The 26876-nt window shown below is 42.6% G+C and overlaps 1 protein-coding gene across 1 annotated transcript in view; it reads right to left on the minus strand.

Annotated features, from left to right (window-relative positions):
* Nucleotides 1-1470: 1470 nt before the first annotated feature.
* Nucleotides 1471-26876, minus strand: part of LOC106604552 (palmitoyltransferase ZDHHC9) — a 54717-nt gene continuing 29311 nt past the window's right edge. Inside the window, exons 3-9 of the mRNA XM_014199304.3 lie at nt 14425-14583; nt 12914-13051; nt 12203-12251; nt 11104-11206; nt 6350-6453; nt 5555-5651; nt 1471-5054 (exon numbers count right to left, since the gene is read on the minus strand). Coding sequence (XP_014054779.3) covers nt 4830-5054; nt 5555-5651; nt 6350-6453; nt 11104-11206; nt 12203-12251; nt 12914-13051; nt 14425-14583 — 875 coding nt within the window. The 3' untranslated portion in view covers nt 1471-4829. The remainder of the gene's footprint in view (nt 5055-5554; nt 5652-6349; nt 6454-11103; nt 11207-12202; nt 12252-12913; nt 13052-14424; nt 14584-26876) is intronic.

A 26876-nucleotide genomic window follows, 5' to 3' on the forward strand; every position in this document is an offset into this window, starting at 1 on the left:
CGAGCAAAATCTAGAGACTTCCTGAGAATCGTGGCTGAATGATGACATGGATATTCAGCTAGCTGGATATATTCTGCACCGGCAAGATAGAACAGCACACTCCGGTAAGACGAGGGGGGGCTGTTTGTGCATATTGAGTGTGCTGTTCTATCTTGCCGGTGCAGAATATATCCCGCTAGCTGAATATCCATGTCATCATTCAGCCACGATTCCGTGAAACATAAGATATTACAGTTTTTGATGTCCTGTTGGTAGGATATTCGTGATCGTACTTCATCTAATTTATTGTCCAATGATTGCACGTTGGCGAGTAATATTGACGGTAACAGCTGCTTTCCCACTCGTTCTGTGTCCTCTGTACCTGCGTCTCTTCCTCTTGCAAATAACTGGGATGTTGGCCTTATCGGGTGTTCGGAGAATGTCCTGTGCGTTCTGCTTGTTGAAGAAAAAATCTTTGTCTAATCTGAGGTGAGTGATCACTGTCCTGATATCCAGAAGCGTTGTTTTTGCTGTAAGATACGGTTGCAGAAACATTATGTAAAAAAAAAACACATAATAGCACAATTGGTTGGGTGCCTGTAAAACTGCTGCCATTTCTTCCAGCACCATTTTAAATCCAGTTGTTGCCATCCTGTACCTGTCCCACAGGTGTGATGTTCGGATGTACCGATCCTGTGCAGGTGTTGTTACACGTGGTCTGCCACTGCGAGGACCATCAGCTGTCCGTCCTGTCTCCCTGTAGCGCTGTCTTAGGCGTCTCACAGTACGGACATTGCAATTTATTGCCCTGGCCACATCTGCAGTCCTCATGCCTCCTTGCAGCATGCCTGAGACACATTTGCGCAGATGAGCAGGGACCCTGGGCATTTTTCTTTTGGTGTTTTTCCAGAGTCAGTAGAAAGGGCTCTTTAGTGTCCTAAGTTTTCATAACTGTGACCTTAATTTCCTACCATCTGTAAGCTGTTAGTGTCTTAACGACCGTTCCACAGGTGCATGTTCATTAATTGTTTATGGTTCATTGAACAAGCATGGGAAACCCATGTTTAAACCCTTTACAATGAAGATCTGTGAAGTTAGTTTGTAAAAATCCAAATAGCTTTGAAAGACAGGGTCCTGAAAAGGGAGTTTATATGCACAAATACACGTGTGTAAAAAGTGGTGCCCTCCCCCTGATAGTCACTGAGACAGGGATCAGGTGGTCACAGGATCTAATGTTGCAGATACTCTTTCTCAAAAAAATGTATATTTATAGCCCCATTTACACTTCGCATTAACGTGATCATGATCTGATCAAGATGACACAATCACTAGCTGTTCTAAGTTTTCTGCTTCTAAACATGGTATTTAAATGTGTCCCTTATCCTTCCACTGAGTCTATTGTGAACAGATTTCCTGGCCCCTCCCTGTATGCAAATTTGACATTGTTTCAAGCAGATAAAATCCATTCCATGCAATAATTCAGAGACAACATTATTAAGACAATATCATTTAATTACCAGATACGCCAATCAATCATGTAAAAAGTGAGGGAAATATCATGAAATATAAATAATCACAGTGCTATTACTAAACAAAGTGGACATAAATATAATTCCATCAGTGGTATTGTATCTGTACTGTATGCATTATGTACTGTCATGTCTAGATCAGAGCCTTCAGATCGGAGACCCTCGTAGTGCACATGTAACATTATAAATCCAAATCATACATCCAAACGTTAACTCAACATTGAGATAAACAATTCCAAACGTCTCAGGTCATTGTATGTAATATTACTATATGCCCATAGAGATAGCATATAGTAAAAGCGTCTGATCCGTTCAATTAGCTTTCAACCAGCTAAAACATGAACATTCCCCTTTTCATTTGTTAATCACAATCACAAGTACAGTCACACTCTCCATTGAAGCAATACAGCAGGGAATTATCTATTGAAAGAGAATCTTTACAACTGTCCAGAACCGAAAACTATTCAGGGACAAAAACTCTTTCAACTTCAATTGATAGGAAGATTGGTTTGAGGGTAATCCTAAGAACTGCTCCAAAAGATGAAAAAAAGTTTGTGGAAAAAAATGATTCAAATAGAAGACATTTCCTGAAAGGCCTTCTCAATTGCATACATAGAAATTCAGAAAATAATGTACACCACTATTTGATTAAAACATCCCTTTGTTGTCTGTTTCAAAAGGCAGTTTACATTATCGGCAGCTCTGGGGTGAAATCTCCCCTAGGAACAGATTTAGGATCAGCTTCCCATCCCCCAATCCTAACCTTAACCATTAGTGAGTAAAATTCTGATTCAAGATCTGCGTCTAGGGAAACCTCACCCTACACCTTCCGAGCACAATTAAAATAGTGATAAAAACACTACAAGGACCTAGATGGTTGTGTTTACTCATAGTTCAAATCAGGATAAAGTCTGGGTTACTGTTGTAATGTTATTGAGTGTAAATTGTAACAACTAGTAACTCCCCTACTCATTCCTAATTGAAATACACTGGAACGGAGAATATTTGTGAAATGAAATCAAATTATCAGAAGTTTAAACATACTGCTTGGCCATATACAGTAGCGCTGCAATCCTTTATATGAATTAAATCAGATTACTAAAGTATTATTCTATTCTGGTCATGTATAAATGATCATCTTGGGCCTATCAGATGGCTAAAAAACTCAACGTTGTTATACTAGAGTTTCTATATAAGTATACATCACAATTACTCTGCCTTACATACAACACAATGAGTAATACAAACTCTCTCCATTGTCAACCAATAGCAGTTTAACATATCACCCAATTCTCACTGACCATCTTTTGTGAATCCTAGCCTAGTTGAAAAGCAGCTGAAATTGTCACACTTTGCCCGCCTCTCACAAACCCTCAATTCTCCACTCCGTTTGGTGTGAAATGAACAGATGAGAAAGAGAAGAGAGAAAGCAGCTGCAGTCTCACTTTTCCAGTTTGATAATGAGCCCGCCACAGATGGCTGGTGTACTGAATATCTTCCCTGGGAAACACAGAGAGGAAGAGGAATGGAGATAATGAAAGCTGTCCTCAGCAATAGGTGGATGATAAGGAGCAAGGACACCAAGTTGACAGTGGAAGCTAAGAGGAAAAATTTCAAAGTTGCATGACTTGCAAGAAGCAAGGTGGATGTTCATTCACAGGCAAATATCTAACACTGGCCACATACACTCAAAAACAGAGACAACCTGGTTCTCTTCTCTCAATCTTCCCTTTTCATCAGCAATAGACCCAACAGTTTTCTCAACACCTACATATATTATTTACATTTAAACAATGGCTTTACTTCATTTTCTGCTGTCTCTAAGTCTCATTGGTAACTGTATAAAAAAGGGACGTTATTTACAGTTGGCATGATTTGGAGTTCTGAGTCATGAACTGGAGTCTAAGGGTCTCTGTAGCTCGACCTGGAGTCGAAGGGTCTCTGTAGCTCGACCTGGAGTCTAAGGGTCTCTGTAGCTCGACCTGGAGTCTAAGGGTCTCTGTAGCTCGACCTGGAGTCTAAGGGTCTCTGTAGCTCGACAACCTTAGTTATAGTTGCATGTGACAGCGCAGCTTTTTGATAAGGCACTGTAACTAGTGTCTACTGTCAACAGTAATCTCCGTCTGTCTCTCTCACACACACAGGTTGGGGCCGTAATTATAAATTAAGTCAATTCAGAAGGTCAACTGGAAATTCCTCCGTTTACTTTCTGAATGGACTGAATTGAAATGAAAATGCCCCCAACAATGACACACCCTCTCTGGGACACCCTGTCTGGGACACACCAAAGTGGTTGCTTCTAATGCTAGATACAGGAACTCTGAGGGTACCCCTGGAAACGGCCTGCCATTTCAGAAGATAATTCAACCTTTTTTCCGTTCAGTTTACCCTCTGAATTGACTGAATTTATAATGACGGCCCCAACCCTGGTGTGTGTGTGTGTCTGTGAGTCTAAAAATGGAAGGATAGTAGCCGAGGTGGCACCTTAATCTCAACATTTCTAGAGATGTTCATTAGGATCACTTACTGAAGAGAGACAAAATGGTTGCCTCTTTACCGCAACCATAAACGATGGTTAGTGTTTCCTTTCTCTGCCATGTTTTACTGTTCAACATACCCTAAACTAGCTGTCTGTCCTTATATCCTCATCATCCTAATAGCTGTTGTGCCAACTGCCCAGCTTCCCATGGATTGCATAGGGGCATGATCGGTGTGGTTCTGAGAACAGACTTGTGGATGTGTTAGAGGCTTTACAACAAGTGTATTTGTTAGATATTTTGCAATGCTAAGTATTTTAGAACTGGCTTCTTCACATTAAAAAAATCACCACAGCTATAAAACAAAAGACAGAAACAGTAGCATTAACAATCAGAGTCCACAGTTAGCCACGATCCAGAGGCGCCTGGGTATTTTAGGACCCCTTCAGCCTCACACTACCCAGGATATACAGTCAGCTGCATCCAGTGGGTTCACAGTTCCTAGTTTCCCCATTATCTGTGTTTTTCCATGCAATGTTCAGGGGAAGGAGAAAGGTGCCGAGCTACCATCCTTCTGCAGTGTGAATGTCAATCAAGCAGTCCTGCAGTCACTAACTTAGTGGGATGCAGGTTTGGTGGGGGCACCAACTCTGCATATCTGGTTGAATGAGCAGGGAGTCAGAGCCTTGCAGTTATTCTCCACTCATTACAGGCAGATGCTTCTCACTCATATAGCTCATACAGAAGCTGATTAAAGTGTCTCCCTCACAGGTCCAGACAGAGCGTTTAGAGAAAAGTTGTGACTGACTGTGGGAGGGGCAAGGGGAAAAAAAACACCATGCAGCTAGAGTGCCTTATCCTTGGCAATAATTGAGGCCTCCGCGTCAGTTTCAGGTGAGGCCAAGGGCGGGACTTTGGTGGGAGTCGGTGGGGATTTGGGTAGACTGGGCAGCTTCTCCTCCCTGGGGGAGGGGCTTCTTTTCTCTGCTTGAGCGATGGCAGAGTCTGCGATGCTGGGCTTGGCGTCGTCAGGGGTGTGCTCGTTGGGGATGAGTGGAGCTGTAGTTTTCTGCAGAGGGAACATGGCACAATAAGAAGATTCTAATAGTAACCAAAGACCAGGAACTATTTATAGCTGGCCTGTATTAGAATTCAGGGCAAGTGAAAAGACAAAACATTGCACCAGTAGAAATATACAGACACAAAGCGAGACACAAAATAGCTAGACATAGTGAGGTGCAACAGTAGATAAGCTATACATAGGCATGGAATGGCAACTGCAGACATTGCAAGGTGCAAAATGGCATCTGTACAAACAGAGGCAGAAAATGGCTACAGAACAGTGAGCCGCTGAGTACTTGAATACTATCTCTATAAAAAAGGAAAACAGTTTCTGCTCTACAGTACATTGTTCTCCCTGTACACCTCCTTTGCTTTCCTTCTCTCCTCCCTCTCGCTCTATTGATTTAGGCTATATTTTATGCACGCTCACTGTACTATGCTTTGTGTCTGGCAAGCTGGAACGATTTTAGTGCCAGACACAGTAAATTAGTGTGTGTGTGTGCCTACTGTGGTCTGTGGCACTGGATTGCTGTTGGTGGCAGGCTCGGCAGCGGATGTGGGAACAGGCAAATCATCCCGCATCAGCCCTCTTCTGTCCAAGACACTGCCAAGGGAAGACAGACAAATCAGTCATCAACACCAACCTATTCACTACCGAAACAGAGAGGAGGGAGAGCGAGAACGAGATAGAGACAAGGGAGGGAGGGAGGCTACGGTATGAGGGGAATAAAAAGAGAGACTAAGTTAGCAAAAGATAGAGAGACGAGGGAGGGATGGGTGAGGGTTAGAAGAGGACAACAGAGGAGGGTGGCAACAGAGAAGAAGAATATTATAGAGACAAGTTAGCAAGAGAAAAAAGAGAGAGACCATGAGAAGAAGACAGAAGCAGAGTATTTTCCACGTCCTACAGCACAGTACCTGGGGTACGCAGGCCCACACAGCACTAGTGGTCCTACAGCACAATACCTGGGCTATGCAAGCCCACACAGCACTAGTGGTCCTACAGTACCTGGGGTATGCAGGCCCACACAGCACTAGCGGTCTTACCCCACAATACCTGGGGTACGCAGGCCCACACAGCACTAGTGGTCCAACAGCACAATACCTGGGGTACGCAGGCCCACACAGCACTAGTGGTCCGACAGCACAATACCTGGGGTACGCAGGCCCACACCGCACTAGTGGTCCTACAGTACAGCACCTGGGGTATGCAGGCCCTCACTGCACTAGTGGTCCTACAATACAGTACCTGGGCTATGCAGGCCCACACCGCACTAGTGGTCCTACAGCACAGTACATTACCTGGGGTATGCAGGGCCACACAGCACTTCACAGCAGTTATTGATGATGTTCTTGTGGCTGTAGGGGTTCTGCACCCGGTTCTTTCCAGACCATGAGCCTTTGATCTGTTTAAGACAAAAATAAAGTCCCCCGTTAAAAAAAATGCAGTAGAAACACATATAGCAAGGAACACATTTATCGTGTCATCTATTCCACCTAGGGTCAATTCCATTCCAATCCAAGTCCAATTCTTTGTTTTTAAATGAGGAAATTTGAATTTCAGTTCTGGAATCTACCGAATTGGAATGGAATCTAGCCCAACCCTGCTTCAGCAAGATGCAAACTCTCTTACCGAGAGAGACCTGAAGTTGGGTCAGTTTCATGACTTAACGACCAGTCGTAAATGGTTTCCAACTTTCTCCCTCTGCCTCTCAGTATCCAAGAATGGAATGTCTGAGTTGTATAGAGACTCTTGCCAAAAGAACTTCAACATCCAAAAGTGGATAATGAAACATTATTCCTAACATAACGAATGTGGGAAATTGTCGGTGGGGATGCAAACAATAATTATGTCGTATAATTTGGGATTTTGTGATGTCATTAAAGACGGTTTAACGGAAACACTAACTTTAAGAGCTTTCACAATGTATATATGTCAGAATTGCTAAACTTTGGTGAAGATGAAATGTGATTTTAGCCTTCTAAATTAGATAATTGTTTTTATATAAAGTTTTACCCAGTCAGTAACCACCCACATGATTAGACCAAAACATGCTGGGTTGCTGCCGGTGTGTAGAGTGGTTCTAGCTGTACCCTGAATAATCAACCATTGGGACCAGAGAACGTAAGGGTTTGGTCCACACTTTACAAAATGTTTAAAAAAAAACAACAAGACCAGAAAATGGTAAGACCCGCACCACCTGCAGCTCTGCATGTAACGTAGACTAGGAAACTCGACCGAAGACGAGAAAAGAAGCACATTTCCCTATCAAAGGACCATTGGAATGTCTGATGTATCCAGTCTAACAAACACTTCCAGAACAAAGAAAGCTACTACTACAACTACTAAGGACATGGTGACCTCTGGTGGACAACCAGAGACTTACACAAACAGACACTGTCGAACTATTCGTCACAAACGGATCGGGTGATTTCAGAGAGAGATGACAAAGACATACAAGTGAAAAATATATACATTGCATTTCTAAATACAAATGAGCGGTTGTTAGGGTGCTAAATATCCATATGTACGATGAGCGTATTATTCAACTGTATGTACGATCGTTGAATTCCTTTCTCTCCTCTCCCCACCCCTTTCATTGTGTAACCAGCCGTCATACCGAGTTAGTCCACTAGGGACTTTATCACATTTTTAGTAATCAATGTATAAATATATCCTGTGTGTTTATGTAATTCTGTGTGATTATTTTGTTAATTATTTATTTACTAACTAAGCCAATTTGTGTATCACCGAGTCATGTAGACTAGGGTTCGAGCAGATTTAACGGATTATGCGACGTTTAGAATGAGATTGATATGAGCAAATGATTGGCTGCTATGATAGAGATATTCTGATCTATTCTTGAGTTAATTCGGTAAACAGTAACTCATTAAACAAACTTTTCCCGTGGTGTCCCAGGTTACTAATGAGTTGATTGTTACATGATTAAATCACGTAATAATTAGTTATTAGTTAAATAGCATGTCATCGTATTATTGATAGTCACATCACGACACACGTTTGGCTGCGGGCCAAGCCCCTGCAGGTATTGATATGTCTATTATTAGCCTGATGACAGACAAGGCGGGCTGACAGCCACGGTGCTGTGTTGCTACCAAAGTGACAGTGGCTCATTTTGCTCACACTGCTCAATACCAGTAAAAAGAGGGCTGGCAATGCGCAGGGGGAGAAAGAAGAGGAATAATACATGAAACATTAAAGTAGAGAAAGAGCTCTCCAGCTTTCAACAGCTACTACTGCTGCCATCATTGCCTCTTGCCAGCACCTGTGCACTCAGATCTGGGAGAGACTTGGATGCAGATATACAGTGCCTTCGGAAAATATTCAGACCGTTTGACCTTTCCACATTTTGTTGTTACAGCCATATTCTAAAATGGATTAAATACAAATCCTCAGCAATCTACACACAATAACCCATAATGACATAGCAAAAAACAGGTTTAGACAAAAGTTTTCAAATGTATTAAAAATAAAAACAGAAATATCTTATTTACATAAGTATTCAGACCCTTTGCTATGAGACTCAAAATTGAGCTCAGGTGTGCCTCGTTTCCATTGATCATCCTTGAGATGTTTCTAACTTGGAGTCCACCTGCTGCAAATTCAATTGATTGGACATGATTTGGAAAGGCACACACCTGTCTATTTAAGGTCCCACAGTTGACAGTGCATGTCAGAGCAAAAACCAAGCCATGACGTCGAAAGAATTGTCTGTAGAGCTCCGGAACAGGATTGTGTCGAGGCACAGATCTGGGGAAGGGTACCAAAAAATGTCTGCAACATTGAAGGTCCCCAACAACACAGTGGCCTCCATCATTCTTAAATGGAGGAAGTTTGGAACCTTCCAGAAGGACAACCATCTCTGCAACACTCCACCAGTCAGGTCTTTACGGTAGAGTGGCCAGATGGAAGCCACTCCTCAGTAAAAGGCACATAACAGCCCGCTTGGAGTTTGCCAAAAGGCACCTAAAGACTCTCAGACCATGAGAAACAAGATTCTCTGGTTTGATGAAACCAAGATTGAACTCTTTGGCTTGAATGCCAAGCGTCACATCTGGAAGAAACCTGGCACCATCCCTAAGGTGAAGCATGGTGGTGGCAGCATCATGCTGTGGGGATGTTTTTCAGAGGCAGGGACTGGGAGACAGTCAGGATCGAGGCAAAGATTAATGAAGCGAAGTACAGAGAGATCCTTGATGAAAACCTGCTCCAGAGCGCTCAAGACGTCAGACTGGGGCGAAGGTTTTTACATTTAAGTCATTTAGCAGACGCTCTTATCCAGAGCGACTTACAAATTGGTGCATTCACCTTATGATATCCAGTGGAACAACCACTTTACAATAGTGCATCTAAAGGTTCACCTTCCAACAGGACAACAACCCTAAGCACACAGCCAAGACAATGCAGGAGTGCTTCAGGAAAAGTCTCCGAATGTCCTTGAATGGCCAAGCCAGAGCCCGGACTTGAACCCAATCGAACGTCTCTGGAAAGACCTGAAAATAGTTTTGCAGCAACGTTCCCCATCCAACCTGACAGAGCTTGAGAGGATCTGCAGAGAAGAATGGGAGAAACTCCCCAAATACAGGTGTGCCAAGCTTGTAGTGTCATACCCAAGAACACTTAAGGGTCTGAATACTCATGCAAATGTGATCATTTTTTAAAATAAATTAGCAAATATGTCTAATAACCCGTTTTTGCTTTGTCATTATAGGCTACTGTGTCTAGATTGAGGGGGGAAAACTATTTAGTAAATTTTAGAATAAGGCTGTAACTTAACAAAAATGTGGAAAAAGTCAAGGGGTCTGAATACTTTCCGAAGGCACTGTATGGCTGCATACACAGGACACTACTGCAGAGCAGAATCCTCCCGCCACACCAACACAAGGTCAGCTGGGAGTGAGGGCAAGGAGAGGCGGTAGCGACACTGACAAACGCCTCAATATTCAATAGGCTTTTTAATTATTTTTTTTATTGTTTATGTAATACCCACGGATTTGAGTATCTAAGAGTGCCATGTATCAAACTTCAATCACTCCTGCATTGCCGTTTATACACAATGGTCATATAAAGTAAACATTGCTATGATGGATTTGATTGATTCCAGCCTTTGTGCCAACTAAGACTGCAAAGAACAAAAAGGGTGTGTGGTTGCCAAGGTGACAGCTGACAGGTGGTATAACTGGAATGTTTACACCACCCACCCTAAGTGTGTATCTTTCCAGCCACATGAAGCCCCGCCATGTTAGCACTCCCCTTTTAGCATTAACAGTACCCTGGAGTGAAGAAGATCCTAACAACTGACACAGGGTCCGATCTTATTGCAGCTCCTTACGGTTAAGTACTAGGGGAAGGGTTAATCTGAACCCAGATCTGTGGTCATGTAAAAACTTTTTACTCAAGTGTCCAGCTGTGTAGTGTCTCTAGAGAGACGGCTTGCCTCCCACAATGCACCAATGTTCCAGCATACCTGCCTGTACTTAAACGTGGTTTGGCAGAGAGGAAAGGGCAGAGTGGAGACATCCGGCTTTCTTCCAACATTGCCTTATCCACTTGTTGCCCTAGCGTAAACATCCCCCGGACACAAAATAGTAACTAGCAAGAGTGAATTTCACAAGTGACTAGTTTGTATCAACTACTTTCACTAAAAGAACTGCAAAAGGTTTTGCCTGCAAACTTTGGTTTTATATCGCAACATTATGGTAGGTCTGCCTACTGGTTATGGTAAGACTTTTTAATGAGCACAATTTTAAGCCCGTCTACCCAAACTTGTGATTTGTTGTAAGAGTTGTCTGTCTGAAAGGACACTCCACGGAATAAAAAAAAAAAAAGTAAATTACCAAGATAATCCATCATGATTCCCTGACCTAGTGCTGCTGCCCTAAGTCTGATATTTTCAAGACGACCGGCTGTGTCAACCTAAAATGTCCTCCCTTTCCATATCTCCATTCTTTAAATCACCAGTGATAGATAGAGGATGCTAGTTTAAAACTATTGAGAAAAACTATAGAGAATGGTAGAGAATACAGATACTCACATCCTCATTGGTGGTCTGGTTGAGGGAGATCAGGTAAGTATGGAAGCCTGTCAGTCCCACCACTGACCACAAGGTGAAGAAGCACACCAGCACTTCCAGCACAGTGAGATCAGGTTAAGGAAACAACAGCACAGATACTGTACTACAAGCTCTCAAAGTCCACAGGTCAAGGATAGGTCTTTCATGACATTACTGCAATCACTAATGACTCATCTCTTTTGACATTACATGTCCCAGTGACGATTCAGCTTATAACTCCATATAACTCAATTTGACTCAAACTAAATTCTGTATAATTAATAGTGTCTTCGTTTCTTTTAGTGGCCCTAAGGGGTAAGCTACGATGGCCAGAAACATAGAACTTTCTTCTGAAACTCGTCAGTCTGTTCTTGTTCTGAGAAATGAAGGCTATTCCATGTTAGAAATTGCCAAGAAACTGAAGATCTCGTACAACGCTGTGTACTACTCCCTTCACATAACAGCGCAAACTGGCTCTAACCAGAATAGAAAGAGGAATGTGAGGCCCCGGTGCACAACTGAGCAAGAGGACAAGTACATTAGTGTGTCTAGTTTGAGAAAAGACGCCTCACAAGTCCTCAACTGGCAGCTTTATTAAATAGTACCCGCAAAACACCAGTCGCAAAGTTAACAGTGAAGAAGCGACTCCGGGATGCTGGCCTTCTAGGCCTGTAATCGAACCCACAAGAGTTGACATACAAATCATTAATAAAATCCAGACGGAAAATATTTACACAAGAAGCTACCTAATATCACATCATCTGTGCTAACATAATTGCAAAAGGGTTTTCTAATGATCAATTAGTCTTTTAAAAAGATAAACTTGGATTAGCTAACACAATGTGCCTTTGGAACACAGGAGTGATGGTTGCTGATAATGGGCCTCTGTACGCCTATGTAGATATTTCATTTAAAAGAAATCTGCCGTTTCCAGCTACAGTAGTCATTTACAACATTAACAATGTCTGCACTGTATTTCAGATCAATTTGATGTTATTTTAAATGGACAAAAAAAGTGATTTTCTTTCAAAAACAAGGACATTTCTAAGTGACCCCAAACTTTGTGGAACTGAAAGGATATGTCCCAGGTGTGTCCTGTAGTGTCTTCACAAACCCAGAGTTCACCGAGCCTGTAGAGACGTGTACATCGTTAAGAGGGTTTGTGTGATACACTCAAGCTCTCAAACACATCTAATAAGCTCCAAGACATGCACTTAAATATTCCCCTCTCACTCCACCATTAAAAAAATAAACAATTCCTAAAAATGAGGGATGACATTGACAGTACGCTGGCTGAGGTTTGAATTAAGCTCAGAAGCCTGGAGCTAATTATCCTGACTTTAAATGCTCTATGCTTTTCCCTGCCCTCCTGCTGTCTGTAAAGGCCCATATAGGAACACAAAAGTGTGTGTGTCATCCAGGCAGTTAGCGTTGCATGTCACTTCATGCTCTAGTCAAGCCTCAGCTGAACTAGGTCTCGGTTTCATCACTTATCACCATATTTAGCCCACATCACTCACTTGGCGAGCCCCATCCAGTTCGGTTACATTCCCTCAACTGTCAATAGTGACAGCTTCCCGCAAACCTGTGAATTTCCTATCCACCAATCTGTAAACACCATGTCTGGAAGTCTGTCATGGTCTGAAACTGACCTGGACCTACACTAGAATATAATACCAAAAGCTGCTCTGGTCTTGGCTGTGACAACAGTAACATTCCGGCGTGCTAAACCCCACACACACACACACACACACACACACACACCTCCCTGTAGCTCCAGGAGAATACTCACGCATCACCACGTGTACGATGTTGAAGGTGAAGATATAGATGGTGAGCAGGGACAGGGACAGGGTGAACAGGTAGAAGTAACGGTAGTTCCTCTTGCCCACACAGTTGCCCACCCAGGGGCAGTGATGGTCAAAGCGATCTGTAGAGAAGAGGAGAGGGAGATGAGGTTAAAGACCAATGAGGTTAAAGACCGATGGGAAGAGGTTCTGTGGCCATGGGATCAAACGCCACTCCATCAGACACAAAAAAACTAACTTTTTTCAATTTAACTTGGAGATGCCAATGAGTGCGTAGGATAGACCCTTCCCCAAAGTTCTGCTGGTTTAATGTATCAAAGACAGTAAGACATTTGACTAACAAAGAGTAAACTGCAGGCTATAACAAAGAGAGTGACACACATACACACACCAGTAATGAATTTGGCCGACCAACATATTGGCATCACATTAAACACGTGGAAGGCAGACATTAACTAATTCTGACAACCTGTTCAACAAAGGTAAAGTACCCATTAGCCAACGTCCTCTACTACGAAAGGTCACTAACCTTCAAAGATGAGCGCACGGTTATTACAGGCAATAGGAGCCGTTTCCCTATAATTCCCTCTGGTCTGAATATAGTGACCCCCGTCTCATTAGTGAATGCAGGGTCAGATAGCTTTAGAGGCAAAACATCTTGCTTTAAACTGTTCTCCCAGTGGCAGATAACACACACACACACACCATGGATAGTTTCACAACATTATTTAAATAAATTATAAACAGCATGCAGGTGGAAGACTTCTGCATTGGAGCATAATAACAATGAGGAAGAACCATTAGATATACGCATGATCTGTTGATGTACGGTATATGAGCCTCGTGTAGATTATCGACTACTAAATCATATATGGCACACACACACACACAAGTACAGAGAAGACGGTGGAGGATCAGTGTGTGCCTCTATGCACAGTCATGGTTAGAACACAGGGCCGTCTGTGTGGGGCCAGTGCACCTGCTGCAGTCTGTCTGGGTCACACACCCCCATCATGACACAGCAGCCTGTCTCCTTACAGAATACTCTGCACTAAGGGCTCAATACAATCAATGAATCAATGAAGGGAGAGGGTTTAATGTACATACAGCTTTTCCCAGGAGCAAGACGAAACAAAAATACACTACTTCTTCCTCAATGCAATCAAGTTTGTGCTGTATTTCACAGATTTTTATTTTTATTTTTTAAATCTAATCACATATTTTGAATAAAACTAGTGGGCGTGTTTATTAGCTGGAAGGAAGGCGTTTCCATGGAACTGCCCTGTGTGTGGTATTAACAACACTGACAAATCAATGTAGGCAAGGTCAAGTCTTGAGCAAACATTTAAAAATTCTGTAGAATGTGTCCTTCACATGCTGATAAAAGAAAAGCTAGTCCACAACACAATACCCAGTCTCAGAGTGAATTATTCTATGATAACAAAATGAATTAAAAACTGAAGGGAGCAGGAGGGAGAAGAGTGCTCTCCCTTACCCACGCAGTTGTCACATATACTGCAGTGTGAGGCACGAGGTGGTCGGAAGATCTTGCAGGTATAGCAGTACTTCAGTTTGACGATCTGCCCATTGATTTGGACGTTGCGGATCCGAGGTGGAGGCCGCTGCCCGGCCGGGACGTTCCCATTGGTCGCCTCTGTGAAAAACGGAGGGAAAGGAGACATCAACAAAAGGTGCCCATTTTGGTTTATAATCAGTTAACAATCTAGTCATTATCATACTGTGTAGTGCAAGTTCCACAAATACAGGTTTAGCCTACTCTTGGAAGAAATGGTCTTTTAACCAAGAATAACGATAATTTTTATTCAGTCATGTTTTAAATCAAGGATGGTCACATTTAGGAGTCACAGACCACAGGGAAATTGCACTTGACAAAAACATAAATGCAACCATTTCTAAATATTTTACTGAGTTACAGTTCATAAGGAAATCAGTCAATTGAAATAAAATTCATTAGACCCTATGGATTTGGGAATACAGACATGCATATTTTGGTCACCATGAATTTGAAAACCAGTCAGTATCTGGTGTGACCAACATTTGCCTCATGCAGCGCAACATCTCCTTCACATTGAGTTGATCAGATTGTTGATTGTGGCCTGTGGAATGTTGTCCCACTCCTCTTCAATGGCTATGCGAAGTTTCTGGATATTGGTGGGAATTGGAACACGCTGTCGTACATGTCGATCCAGAGCATCCCAAACATGCTCAACGGGTGACGTCTGTTGAGTACACAGGCCATAGAATAACTAGAAAATGTTCAGCTTCGAGGAATTGTGTACAGATCCTTGAGACATGGGGCCGTGCATTATTATCATGCAGAAACATGAGGTTAGGTAGAGTTGAAACCAGGATTCATCCGTGAAGAGCACACTTCTCCAGCATGCCAGTGGCCATCGAAGGGAAGTATTTGCCCACTGAAGAAGTCGGTTACGACGCCGAACTGCAGTCAGGTCAAGACCCTGGTGAGGACGACAAGCACGCAGATGAGCTTCACGGAGACGGTTTGACAGTTTGTGCAGAAATTCTTCAGTCGTGCAAACCCACAGTTTCATTGGCTGGTCTCAGACTATCCCGCAGGTGAAGAAGATAGATGTGGAGGTCCTGGGCTGGTGTGGTTACACGTGGTCTGTGGTAGTGAGGCCGGTTAGGCATACTGCCAAACACCTTGAGGCGGCTTATGATAGAGAAATGAACATTCAATTATCTGGCAACAGCTCTGGTGGACATTCCTGCAGTCAGCACGCCAACATCTGTGGCATTGTGTTGTGACAAAACTGCACATTTTAGAGTGGCCTTTTATTGTCCCCAGCACAAGTTGCACCTGTGTAATGATCATGCCGTTTAATCAGCTTCTTGATATGCCACACCTGTCAGGTGGATTAATTATCTTGGCAAAGGAGAAATGCTCATGAACAGGGATGTAAACAGATTTGTGCACAAAATTAGAGAGAAATTAGCTTTTGTGCTTATGGAACATTTCTGGGATATTTTATTTCAGCTCATAAAACATGGGACCAACACTTTACATGTTGTTTTTATATTTTTGTACAGTACACATTTTCAGTCAACTAAATATACCAGACTAAACCAGAGGATACATTTTTTTTTTACCCACAGTGCCTCTAGTAGACAAATATATAGTAGAGTGTATGTTCTGAGAATCTTGCACTGCCTGTTGCCAGCTCCACAGCCTGTTGCCAGCTCCACAGCCTGTTGCCAGCTCCACAGCCTGTTGCCAGCTCCACAGCCTGTTGCCAGCTCCACATCAAGGAATTGTATTCAAAGACGGTGGAAATCAAGGTTCCTATTGTGTTGAATATCTACACAGTAAAGCTGTAAGTTGAGCCACACCGGCTGATAAAGATGAAGGGCTTTGGAAGTACACACACCAGAATAGTTGAACCTTAAGAATGTCAGTGAATGACATTTATTTGTATACATTTTTTCATGATCTGTTATTGTTATTTATTAGCCTGGACCTGTGACGATGTGTCTTGCTGTGTCAGGGTATATAGTAGAGGTCAACCGATTATGATTTTTTTCAACGCCGATACCGATTATTGGAGGACCAAAAAAATCTGAATATATATAAATATATCTATCTATATATGTGTAATAATGACAATTACAACTACTGAATGAACACTTATTATAATACATCAATAAAATCAATTTAGCCTCAAATAAATAATGAAACATGTTCAATTTGGTTTAAATAATGCAAAAACAAAGTCTTGGAGAAGAAAGTAAAAGTGCAATATTTGCCATGTAAAAAAGCTAACATTTAAGTTCCTTGCTCAGAACATGAGAACATATGAAAGCTGGTGGTTCCTTTAAACATGAGTCTTCAATATTCCCAGTTAAGAAGTTTTAGGTTGTAGTTATTATAGGACCATTTCTCTCTATACCATTTGTATTTCATATACCTTTGACTATTGGATGTTCTTATAGGTACTATAGTATTGCCAGCCTAATCTCGGGAGTTGATAGGCTTGAAGTCATAAACAGAGCAATGCTTGAAGCACAGCGAAGAGCTGCTGGCAAATGCAGGAAAGTGCTGTTTGAATGAATGCTTACGAGCCTGCTGCTGCCTACCACCCCTCACAGACTACTCTATCAAATATGAAATCATAGACTTAATTATAATATAAAACACACAGAAATACGTGCCTTAGGTCATTAGTATGGTAAAATACGGAAACGATCATTTTGAAAACAACATTTTATTATTTCAGTGAAATACAGAACCGTTCCGTATTTTATCGAACGTGTGGCATCCCTAAGTCTAAATATTGTGGTTACATTGCACAACGTTCAACGTTATGTCATAATTACGTACAATTCCCTACAAATTAATTACGGTCTTTGTTAGGAAAAAATGGTCTTCAGACAGTTCGCTATGAGCCAGGCAACCCAAACTGCTGTATATACCCTGACTCTGCTTGCACAGAATGCAAGAGAAGTGACACAATTTCCCTCGTTAAAAGAGATTCATGTTAGCAAGCAATATTAACTAAATATGCAGGTTTAAAAATATATACATGTGTATTGATTAAGGCATTGATGTTTATGGTTAGGTACACATTGGTGCAACGACAGTGCTTTTTTCACGAATGCGCTTGTTAAATCATCACCCGTCGGGCGAAGTAGGCTGTGATCCGGTGATAAATTAACAGGTACCGCCTCGATTATATGCAACGCAGGACAAGCTAGACAAACTAGTAATATCAACCTTGGCTTGCTGCAATCGCTTAAAAGGTAGTCAGCCTGCCATGCAGTCTCCTCGTGGAGTGCAATGTAATCGGCCATAATTGGTGTCCAAAAATGCTGATTACCAATTGTTATGAAAACTTGAAAAATCAGCCCTAATTAAATTGGCCATTCCGATTAAATCGGTCGACCTCTAGTATATTGTCCTGTTTAACATACACTACATGTACAAAAGTATGTGGACACCTGCTCGTCGACCATCTCATTTCAAAATCATGGGCATTAATATGGTGTTGGTCCCCCCTTTGCTGCTATAACAGCCTCCACTCTTCTGGGAAAGCTTTCCATTAGATGTTGGAAAATTGCTGTGGGGCCTTGCTTCCATTCAGCCACAAGAGCATTAGTGAGGTCGAGCACTGATGTTGGGCGATTAGGCCTGGCTCGCAGTCGGCATTCCAATTCATCCATAAGGTGTTCGGTGGGACCTTGCATTGTGCACGGGTGCATTGTCATAACGAAACAGGAAAAGGGCCTTCCCCAACTGTTGCCACAAAGTTGGAAACACAATTGTCTAGAATGTCATTGTCAGCATTAGGAATACCCTTCACTGGAACTAAGGGGACTAGCCCGGACCATGAAAAACAGCCACAGACCAATATTCCTCCTCCACCAAACTTTACAGTTGGCACTACGCATTGGGGCAGGTAGCCAAGCCCAGATTCGTCCGTCGGACTGCAAGATGGTGAAGCTTGATTCATCATTCCAGAGAACACATTTCCACTGCTCCAGAGTCCAATGGCGGCGAACATTACACCACACCAGCCGACTGCGCATGGTGATCTTAAGCTTGTGTGCGGCAACTCGGCCACGGAAACCCATTTTATGAAGCTCCCGGCGAACCGTTCTTGCGCTGACGTTGCTTCCAGAGGCAGTTTGGAACTTGGTAGTGAGTGTTGCAACCGATGATAGATGATTTTACGTGCTACAGATCCTAGCAAAAGTATTCATCCCCCTTGACGTTTTTCCTATTTTGTTGCATTACAACCTGTAATTTAAATTTATTTTTATTTGGATACACAAAACAGTCCACATTGGGGAAGTGAAAAAAATTACTTGTGTCAAAAAATTATTAAAAATTAAAAAGGAAAAAGTGGTGCCTGCATATTTTATTTCACCTTTATTTAACCTGTTAGGGCTAGGGGGCAGTATTGACATGGCCGGATAAAAAACGTACCCGATTTAATCTGGTTACTACTCCTGCCCAGTAACTAGAATATGCATATAATTATTGGCTTTGGATAGAAAATGCCCTAAAGTTTCTAATACTGTTTGAATGGTGTCTGTGAGTATAACAGAACTCAAATGGCAGGCCAAAACCTGAGAAGATTCCATGCAGGAAGTGGCCTGTCTGACAAGTTGTGTTTCATCTGGGCTCTTTTTATTGAAGACTGAGGATCTTTGCTGTAACGTGACACTTCCTACGGCTCCCATAGGATCTCAGAGCCCGGGAAAAAGCTGAACGATATCGAGGCAGCCTCTGGCTGAAACACATTATCGCTTTTGGCAAGTGGCCGATCAGAGTACTATGGGCTTAGGCGCGTGCCCGAGTCGACCGAATGCTTTATTTTCTTTCGTCTGTTTACCTAAACGCAGATTCCCGGTCGGAATATTATCGCTTTTTTATGAGAAAAATGGCATAAAAATTGATTTTAAACAGCGGTTGACATGCTTCGAAGTACGGTAATGGAATATTTAGAATTTTTTGGTCACGAATTGCACCATGCTCGTCACCCTTATTTACCCTTTCGGATAGTGTCTTGAACGCACGAACAAAACGCCACTGTTTGGATATAACTATGGATTATTTTGAACCAAACCAACAGTTGTTATTGAAGTAGAAGTCCTGGGAGTGCATTCTGACGAAGAACACTAAAGGTAATAACATTTTTCTTATAGTAAAGCTGACTTTGGTGAGTGCTTAACTTGCTGGGTGTCTAAATAGCTAGCCCTGTAATGCCGGGCTATCTACTCAGAATATTGCAAAATGTGCTTTCACCGAAAAGATATTTTAAAATCGGACATATCGAGTGCATAGAGGAGTTCTGTATCTATAATTCTTAAAATAATTGTTATGCTTTTTGTGAACGTTTATCGTGAGTAATTTAGTAAATTCACCGGCAGTGTTCGGTGGGAATGCTAGTCACATGCTAGTCACATGCTAATGTAAAAAGCTGGTTTTTGATATAAATATGAACTTGATTGAACAAAACATGCATGTATTGTATAACATAATGTCCTAGGGTTGTCATCTGATGAAGATCAAAGGTTAGTGCTGCATTTAGCTGTGGGTTGGGTTTGTGTGACATATGCTAGCTTGAAAAATGGGTGTCTGATTATTTCTGGCTGGGTACTCTGCTGACATAATCTAATGTTTTGCTTTCGTTGTAAAGCCTTTTTGAAATCGGACAGTGTGGTTAGATTAACGAGAGTCTTGTCTTTAAAATGGTGTAAAATAGTCATATGTTTGAAAAATTGAAGTTTTTGCATTTGAGGTTTTTGAATAACGCGCCACGGGATTACACTGGCTGTTACGTAGGTGGGACGATTTGGTGCCACCTACCCTAGAGAGGTTAACCAGGTAGGCAAGTTGAGGACAAGTTCTCATTTACAATTGCGACCTGGCAAAGACAAAGCAAAGCAGTTCGACACATCCAACAACAGAGTTACACATGGAGTAAAACAAACATACAGTCAATAACACAGTAGAAAAATAAGTCTATATACAATGTGAGCAAATGAGGCGAGATAAGGGAGGTAAAGGCAAAAAAGGACATGGTGGCAAAGTAAATACAATATAGCAAGTAAAACACTGGAATGGTAGATTTGAAGTGTAAGAAAGTGCAAAGTAAAAATAGAAATAATGGGATGCAAAGGAGAAAAATAAATAAGTAAATAAATACAGTAGGGGAAGTGGTAGTTGTTTGGGCTAAATTATAGATGGGCTATGTACAGGTGCAGTGATCTGTGAGCTGCTCTGACTGTTGGTGCTTAAAGCTAGTGAGGGAGATAAGTGTTTCCAGTTTCAGAGATTTTTGTAGTTCGTTCCAGTCATTGGCAGCAGAGAACTGGAAGGAGAGACGGCCAAAGGAGGAATTGGCTTTGGGGGTGACCAGAGAGATATACCTGCTGGAGCGCATGCTACAGGTGGGTGCTGCTACGGTGACCAGTGAGCTGAGATAAGGGGGGACTTTACCTAGCAGGGTCTTGTAGATGACCTGGAGTCAGTGGGTTTGGCGACGAATATAAAGCGAGGGCCAGCCAACGAGAGCATACAGGTCGCAGTGGTGGGTAGTATATGGGGCTTTGGTGACAAAACGGATGGCACTGTGATAGAATGCATCCAATTTGTTGAGTAGGGTATTGGAGGCTATTTTGTAAATGACATCGCCGAAGTCGAGGATCGGTAGGATGGTATGTTTGGCAGCATGAGTGAAGGATGCTTTGTTGCGAAATAGGAAGCCAATTGTAGATTTAACTTTGGATTGGAGATGTTTGATGCGAGTCTGGAAGGAGAGCTTACAGTCTAACCAGACACCTAGGTATTTGTTGTTGTCCACATATTCTAAGTAAGAACCGTCCAGTGATGCTGGACGGGCGGGCAGGTGCGGGCAGCGATCGGTTGAAGAGCATGCATTTAGTTTTACTTGTATTTAAGAGCAGTTAGAGGCCACGGAAGGAGAGTTGTATGGCATTGAAGCTCGTCTGGAGGGTTGTTAACACAGTGTCCAATGAAGGGCCAGAAGTATACAGAATGGTGTCGTCTGCATAGAGGTGGATCAGACTCACCAGCAGCAAGAGCGACATCATTGATGTATACAGAGAAAAGAGTTGGCCCAAGAATTGAACCCTGTGGCCCCCCATAGAGACTACCAGAGGCCCGGAAAACAGGCCCTCCGATTTGACACACTGAACTCTATCAGAGAAGTAGTTGGTGATCAAGGCGAGGCAATCATTTGAGAAACCAAGGCTATTGAGTCTGCTGATGAGGATGTGGTGATTGACAGAGTCGAAAGCCTTGGCCAGGTCAATGAATACGGCAGCACAGTATTGTTTCTTATCGATGGCGGTTACGATATCGTTTAGGACCTTGAGCGTGTCTGAGGTTCACCCATGACCAGCTCTGAAACCAGATTGCATAGCGGAGAAGGTGCGGTGGGATTCCAAATGGTCGGTAATTTGTTGACTTGGCTTTGAAGACCTTAGAAAGGCAGGGTAGGATAGATATAGGTCTGTAGCAGTTTGGGTCAAGAGTGTGTCCCACTTTGAAGAGGGGGATGAAAGCAGCTGCTTTCCAATCTTTTGGAATCTCAGATGACACGAAAGAGAGGTTGAACAGGCTAGTAATAGGGGTTGCAACAATTTCGGCAGATCATTTTATAAAGAAAGGGTCCAGATTGTCTAGCCCGGCTGATTTGCAGGGGTTCAGATTTTGCAGTTCTTTCAGAACATCAGCTGACTGGATTTGGGAGAAGGAGAAATGGGGAAGGCTTGGGCGAGTAGCTGTGGGGGGGTGCAGTGCTGTTGATCGCGGTAGGGGTAGCCAGGTGGAAAGCATGGCCAGCCTTAGAAAAATGCTTATTGAAATTCTCAATTATAGTGGATTTATAGGAGGTGACAGAGTTTCCTATTCTCAGTGAAGTGGGCAGCTGGGAGGAGGTATTCTTATTCTCCATGGACTTTACAGTGTCTCAGAACTTTGAGTTTGTGTTGCAGGAAGCAAATTTCTGCTTGAAAAAGCTAGCCTTGGCTTTTCTAACTGCCTGTGTATATTGGTTTCTAACTTCCCTGAAAAGTTGCATATCACGGGGGCTGTTCGATGCTAATGCAGAACGCCACAGGATGTTTTTGTGTTGGTTAAGAGCAGTCAGGTCTGGAGAGAACCAAGGGCTATATCTGTTCCTGGATCTAAATTTCTTGAATGGGGCATACTTATTTAAGATGGTGAGGAAGGCATTTAAAAAAAATAACGAGGCATCCTCTACTGACGGGATGAGGTCAATATACTTCCAGGATACCCGGGCCAGGTCGATTAGAAAGGCTTGCTCGCTGAAATGTTTCAGGGAGCGTTTGACAATGATGAGTGTAGGTCGTTTGACCGCTGACCCATTACGGATGCAGGCAATGAGGTAGTGATCGCTGAGATCTTGGTTGAAAACAGAAGAGGTGTATTTAGAGGGCTAGTTGGTTAGGATGATATTTATGAGGGTGCCCGAGTTTACGGCTTTGGGGTGGTACCTGGTAGGTTCATTGATAATTTGTGTGAGATTGAGGGCATCAAGCTTAGATTGTAGGATGGCTGGGGTGTTAAGCATGTCCCAGTTTAGGTCACCTAGCAGCACGAGCTCTGAAGATAGATGGGGGGCAATTAGTTCACATATGGTGTCCAGAGCACAGCTGGGGGCAGAGGGTGGTCTATAGCAGGCGGCAACAGTGAGAGACTTATTTTTAGAGAGATGGATTTTTAAAAGTAAAAGTTCAAATTGTTTGGGTACAGACCTGGATAGTAGGACAGAACTCTGCAGGCTCTCTCTGTAGTAGATTGCAACACCACCCCCTTTGGCCGTTCTATCATGTCTGAAAATGTTGTAGTTAGGGATGAAGATTTCAGAGTTTTTGGTGGACATCCTAAGCCAGGATTCAGACACGGCTAGGACATCCGGGTTGGCAGAGTGCGCTAAAGCAGTGAATAAAACAAACTTAGGGAGAAGGCTTCTAATGTTGACATGCATGAAACCAAGGCTATTACGGTTACAGAAGTCATCAAAAGAGAGCGCCTGGGGAATAGGAGTGGAGCTAGGTGCTGCAGGGCCTGGATTCACCTCTACATCACCAGAGGAACAGAGGAGTAGAATAAGGGTATGACTAAAAGCTATGAGAATTGGTCATCTATGACGTCCAGAATACAGAGTAAAAGGAGCAGGTTTCTGGGGGTGATAAAACAGCTTCAAGGTACAGTGGGGGAAAAAGTATTTGATCCCCTGCTGATTTTGGACGTTTGCCCACTGACAAAGAAATGATCAGTCTATAATTTTAATGGTAGGTTTATTTGAACAGTGAGAGAGAGAATAACAAAAATATCCAGAAAAACACATGTCAAATATTAGAAACTGATTTGCATTTTAATGAGGGAAATAAGTATTTGACCCCCTCTCAATCAGAAAGATTTCTGGCTCCAAGGTGTCTTTTATACAGGTAACAAGCTGAGATGAGGAGCACACTCTTGAAGGGAGTGCTCCTAACCACAGCTTGTTACCTGTAAAAAAGACACCTGTCCAAAGAAGCAATCAATCAAATTCCAAACTCTCCACCCCGGCCAAGACCAAAGAGCTCTCCAAGGATGTCAGGGACAAGATTGTAGACCTACACAAGGCTGGAATGGGCTACAAGACCATCGCCAAGCAGCTTGGTGAGAAGGTGACAACATTTGGTGCGATTATTCGCAAATGGAAGACACACAAAAGAACTGTCAATATCCCTCGGCCTGGGGCTCCATGCAAGATCTCACCCCGTGGAGATGCAATGATGATGAGAACGGTGAGGAATCAGCCCAGAACTACACGGGAGGATCTTGTCAATGATCTCAAGGCAGCTGGGACCATAGTCACCAAGAAAACAATTGGTAACACACTACGCCATGAAGGACTGAAATCCTGCAGCACCCACAAGGTCCCCCTGCTCATGAATACATATACATGCCCATCTGAAGTTTGCCAATGAACATCTGAATGATTCAGAGGACAACTGGGTGAAAGTGTTGTGGTCAGATGAGACCAAAATGGAGCTCTTTGGCATCAACTCAACTCGCCGTGTTTGGAGGAGGAGGAATGCTGCCTATGACCCCAAGAACACCATCCCCACCATCAAACATGGAGGTGGAAAGATTATGCTTTGGGGGTGTTTTTCTGCTAAGGGGACAGGACAACTTCACCATATCAAAGGGACGATGGACGGGGCCATGTACCGTCAAATCTTGGGTGAGAACCTCCTTCCCTCAGCCAGGGCATTGAAAATGGGTCGTGGATGGGTATTCCAGCATGACAATGACCCAAAACACACGGCCAAGGCAACAAAGGAGTGGTTCAAGAAGAAGCACATTAAGGTCCTGGAGTGGCCTAGCCAGTCTCCAGACCTTAATCCCATAGAAAATCTGTAGAGGGAGCTGAAGGTTCGAGTTGCCAAACGTCAGCCTCGAAACCTTTAATGACTTGGAGAAGATCTGCAAAGAGGACTGGGACAAAATCCCTCCTGAGATGTGTGCAAACCTGGTGGCCAACTACAAGAAACGTCTGACCTCTGATTGCCAACAAGGGTTTTGCCACCAAGTACTAAGTCATGTTTTGCAGAGGGGTCAAATACTTATTTCCCTCATTAAAATGCAAATAATTTTATAACATTTTTGACATGCGTTTTTCTGGATTTCTTTGTTGTTATTCTGTCTCTCACTGTTCAAATAAACCTACAATTAAAATTATAGACTGATCATTTCTTCGTAAGTGGGCAAACGTACAAAATCAGCAGGGGATCAAATACTTTTTTCCCCTCACTGTATAATGTACAGACAAAGGTATGGTAGGATGTGAATACAGTGGAGGTAAACCTAGGCATTGAGTGATGATGAGAGAGATATTGTCTCTAGAAACATCATTGAAACCAGAAGATGTCATAGCAGTATGGGTGGTGGAACTGAAAGGTTGGATAAGGTATAATGAGCAGGGCTAGAGGCTCTACAGTGAAATAAGCCTATGTATTCACCCCCTTTGTTATGAAGCCCCTGAATAAGATCTGGTGCAACCAATTACCTTCAGAAGTCACATTACTTATCTAATTATGTCCACCTGTGTGCAATCTAAGTGTCACGTGATCTCATATATATATATATATATATATATATATATATATATATATATATAAAATATAAAAATATATATAAATAAAAAAAATATATATATATATAAATAAAAAAAATTTAAATATTTATTTATATATATAAATAAAAAACACACAGTCGTGGCCAAAAGTTTTGAGAATGACACAAATATTAATTTCCACAAAGTTTGCTGCTTCAATGTCATTAGATATTTTTGTCCAATGTTACTATGGAATACTGAAGTATAATTACAAGCATTTCATAAGTGTCAAAGGCTTTTATTGACAATTACATGAAGTTGATACAAATAGTCAATATTTGCAGTGTTGACCCTTTTTCAAGACCTCTGCAATCCGCTTTAGCAAGCTGTCAAATAACTTCTGGGCCACATCCTGACTGATGGCAGCCCATTCTTGCATAATCAATGCTTGGAGTTTGTCAGAATTTTTGGGTGTTCGTTTGTCCACCCACCTCTTGAGGATTGACCACAAGTTCTTAATGGAATTAGGGTCTGGGGAGATTCCTATCGATGTTTTGTTCCCCGAGCCACTTAGTTATCACTTTTGCCTTATGGCAAGGTGCTCCATCATGCTGGAAAAGGCATTGTTCGTCACCAAGCTGTTCCTGGATGGTTGGGAGAAGTTGCTCTCGGAGGATGTGTTGGTACCATTCTTTATTCATGGTTGTGTTTTTAGGCAAAATTGTGAGTGAGCCCACTCCCTTGGCTGAGAAGCAACCCCACACATGAATGGTCTCAGGATGCTTTGCTGTTGGCATGACACAGGACTGATTGTAGCGCTCACCTCGTCTTGTCCGGACAAGCTTTTTCCGGATGCCCCAAACAATCGGAAAGGGGATTCAGAGAAAATGACTTTACCACAGTCCTCAGCAGTCCAATCCATGTACCTTTTGCAGAATATTTCAGTCTCTCCCTGATGTTTTTCCTGGAGAGAAGTGGCTTCTTTGCTGCCCTTTGCTGCCCAGGCCATCCTCCAAAAGTCTTCGCCTCACTGTGCGTGCAGATGCACTCACACCTGCCTGCTGTCATTCCTGAGCAAGCTCTGTACTGGTGGTGCCCTGATCCCGCAGCTGAATCAACTTTAGGAGACGGTCCTGGCGCTTGCTGGACTTTCTTGGGCGCCCTGAAGCCTTCTTCACAACAATTGAACCGCTCTCCTTGAAGTTCTTGATGATCCAATAAATGGTTTATTTAGGTGCAATCTTACTGACAGCAATATCCTTGCCTGTGAAGCCCTTTCTGTGTAAAGCAATGATGACAGCACGTGTTT

The sequence above is a fragment of the Salmo salar genome, chromosome 05 (genome assembly GCF_965601325.2).
Source record: "Salmo salar chromosome 05, fSalSal1, whole genome shotgun sequence".
Taxonomy (NCBI): domain Eukaryota; kingdom Metazoa; phylum Chordata; class Actinopteri; order Salmoniformes; family Salmonidae; genus Salmo; species Salmo salar.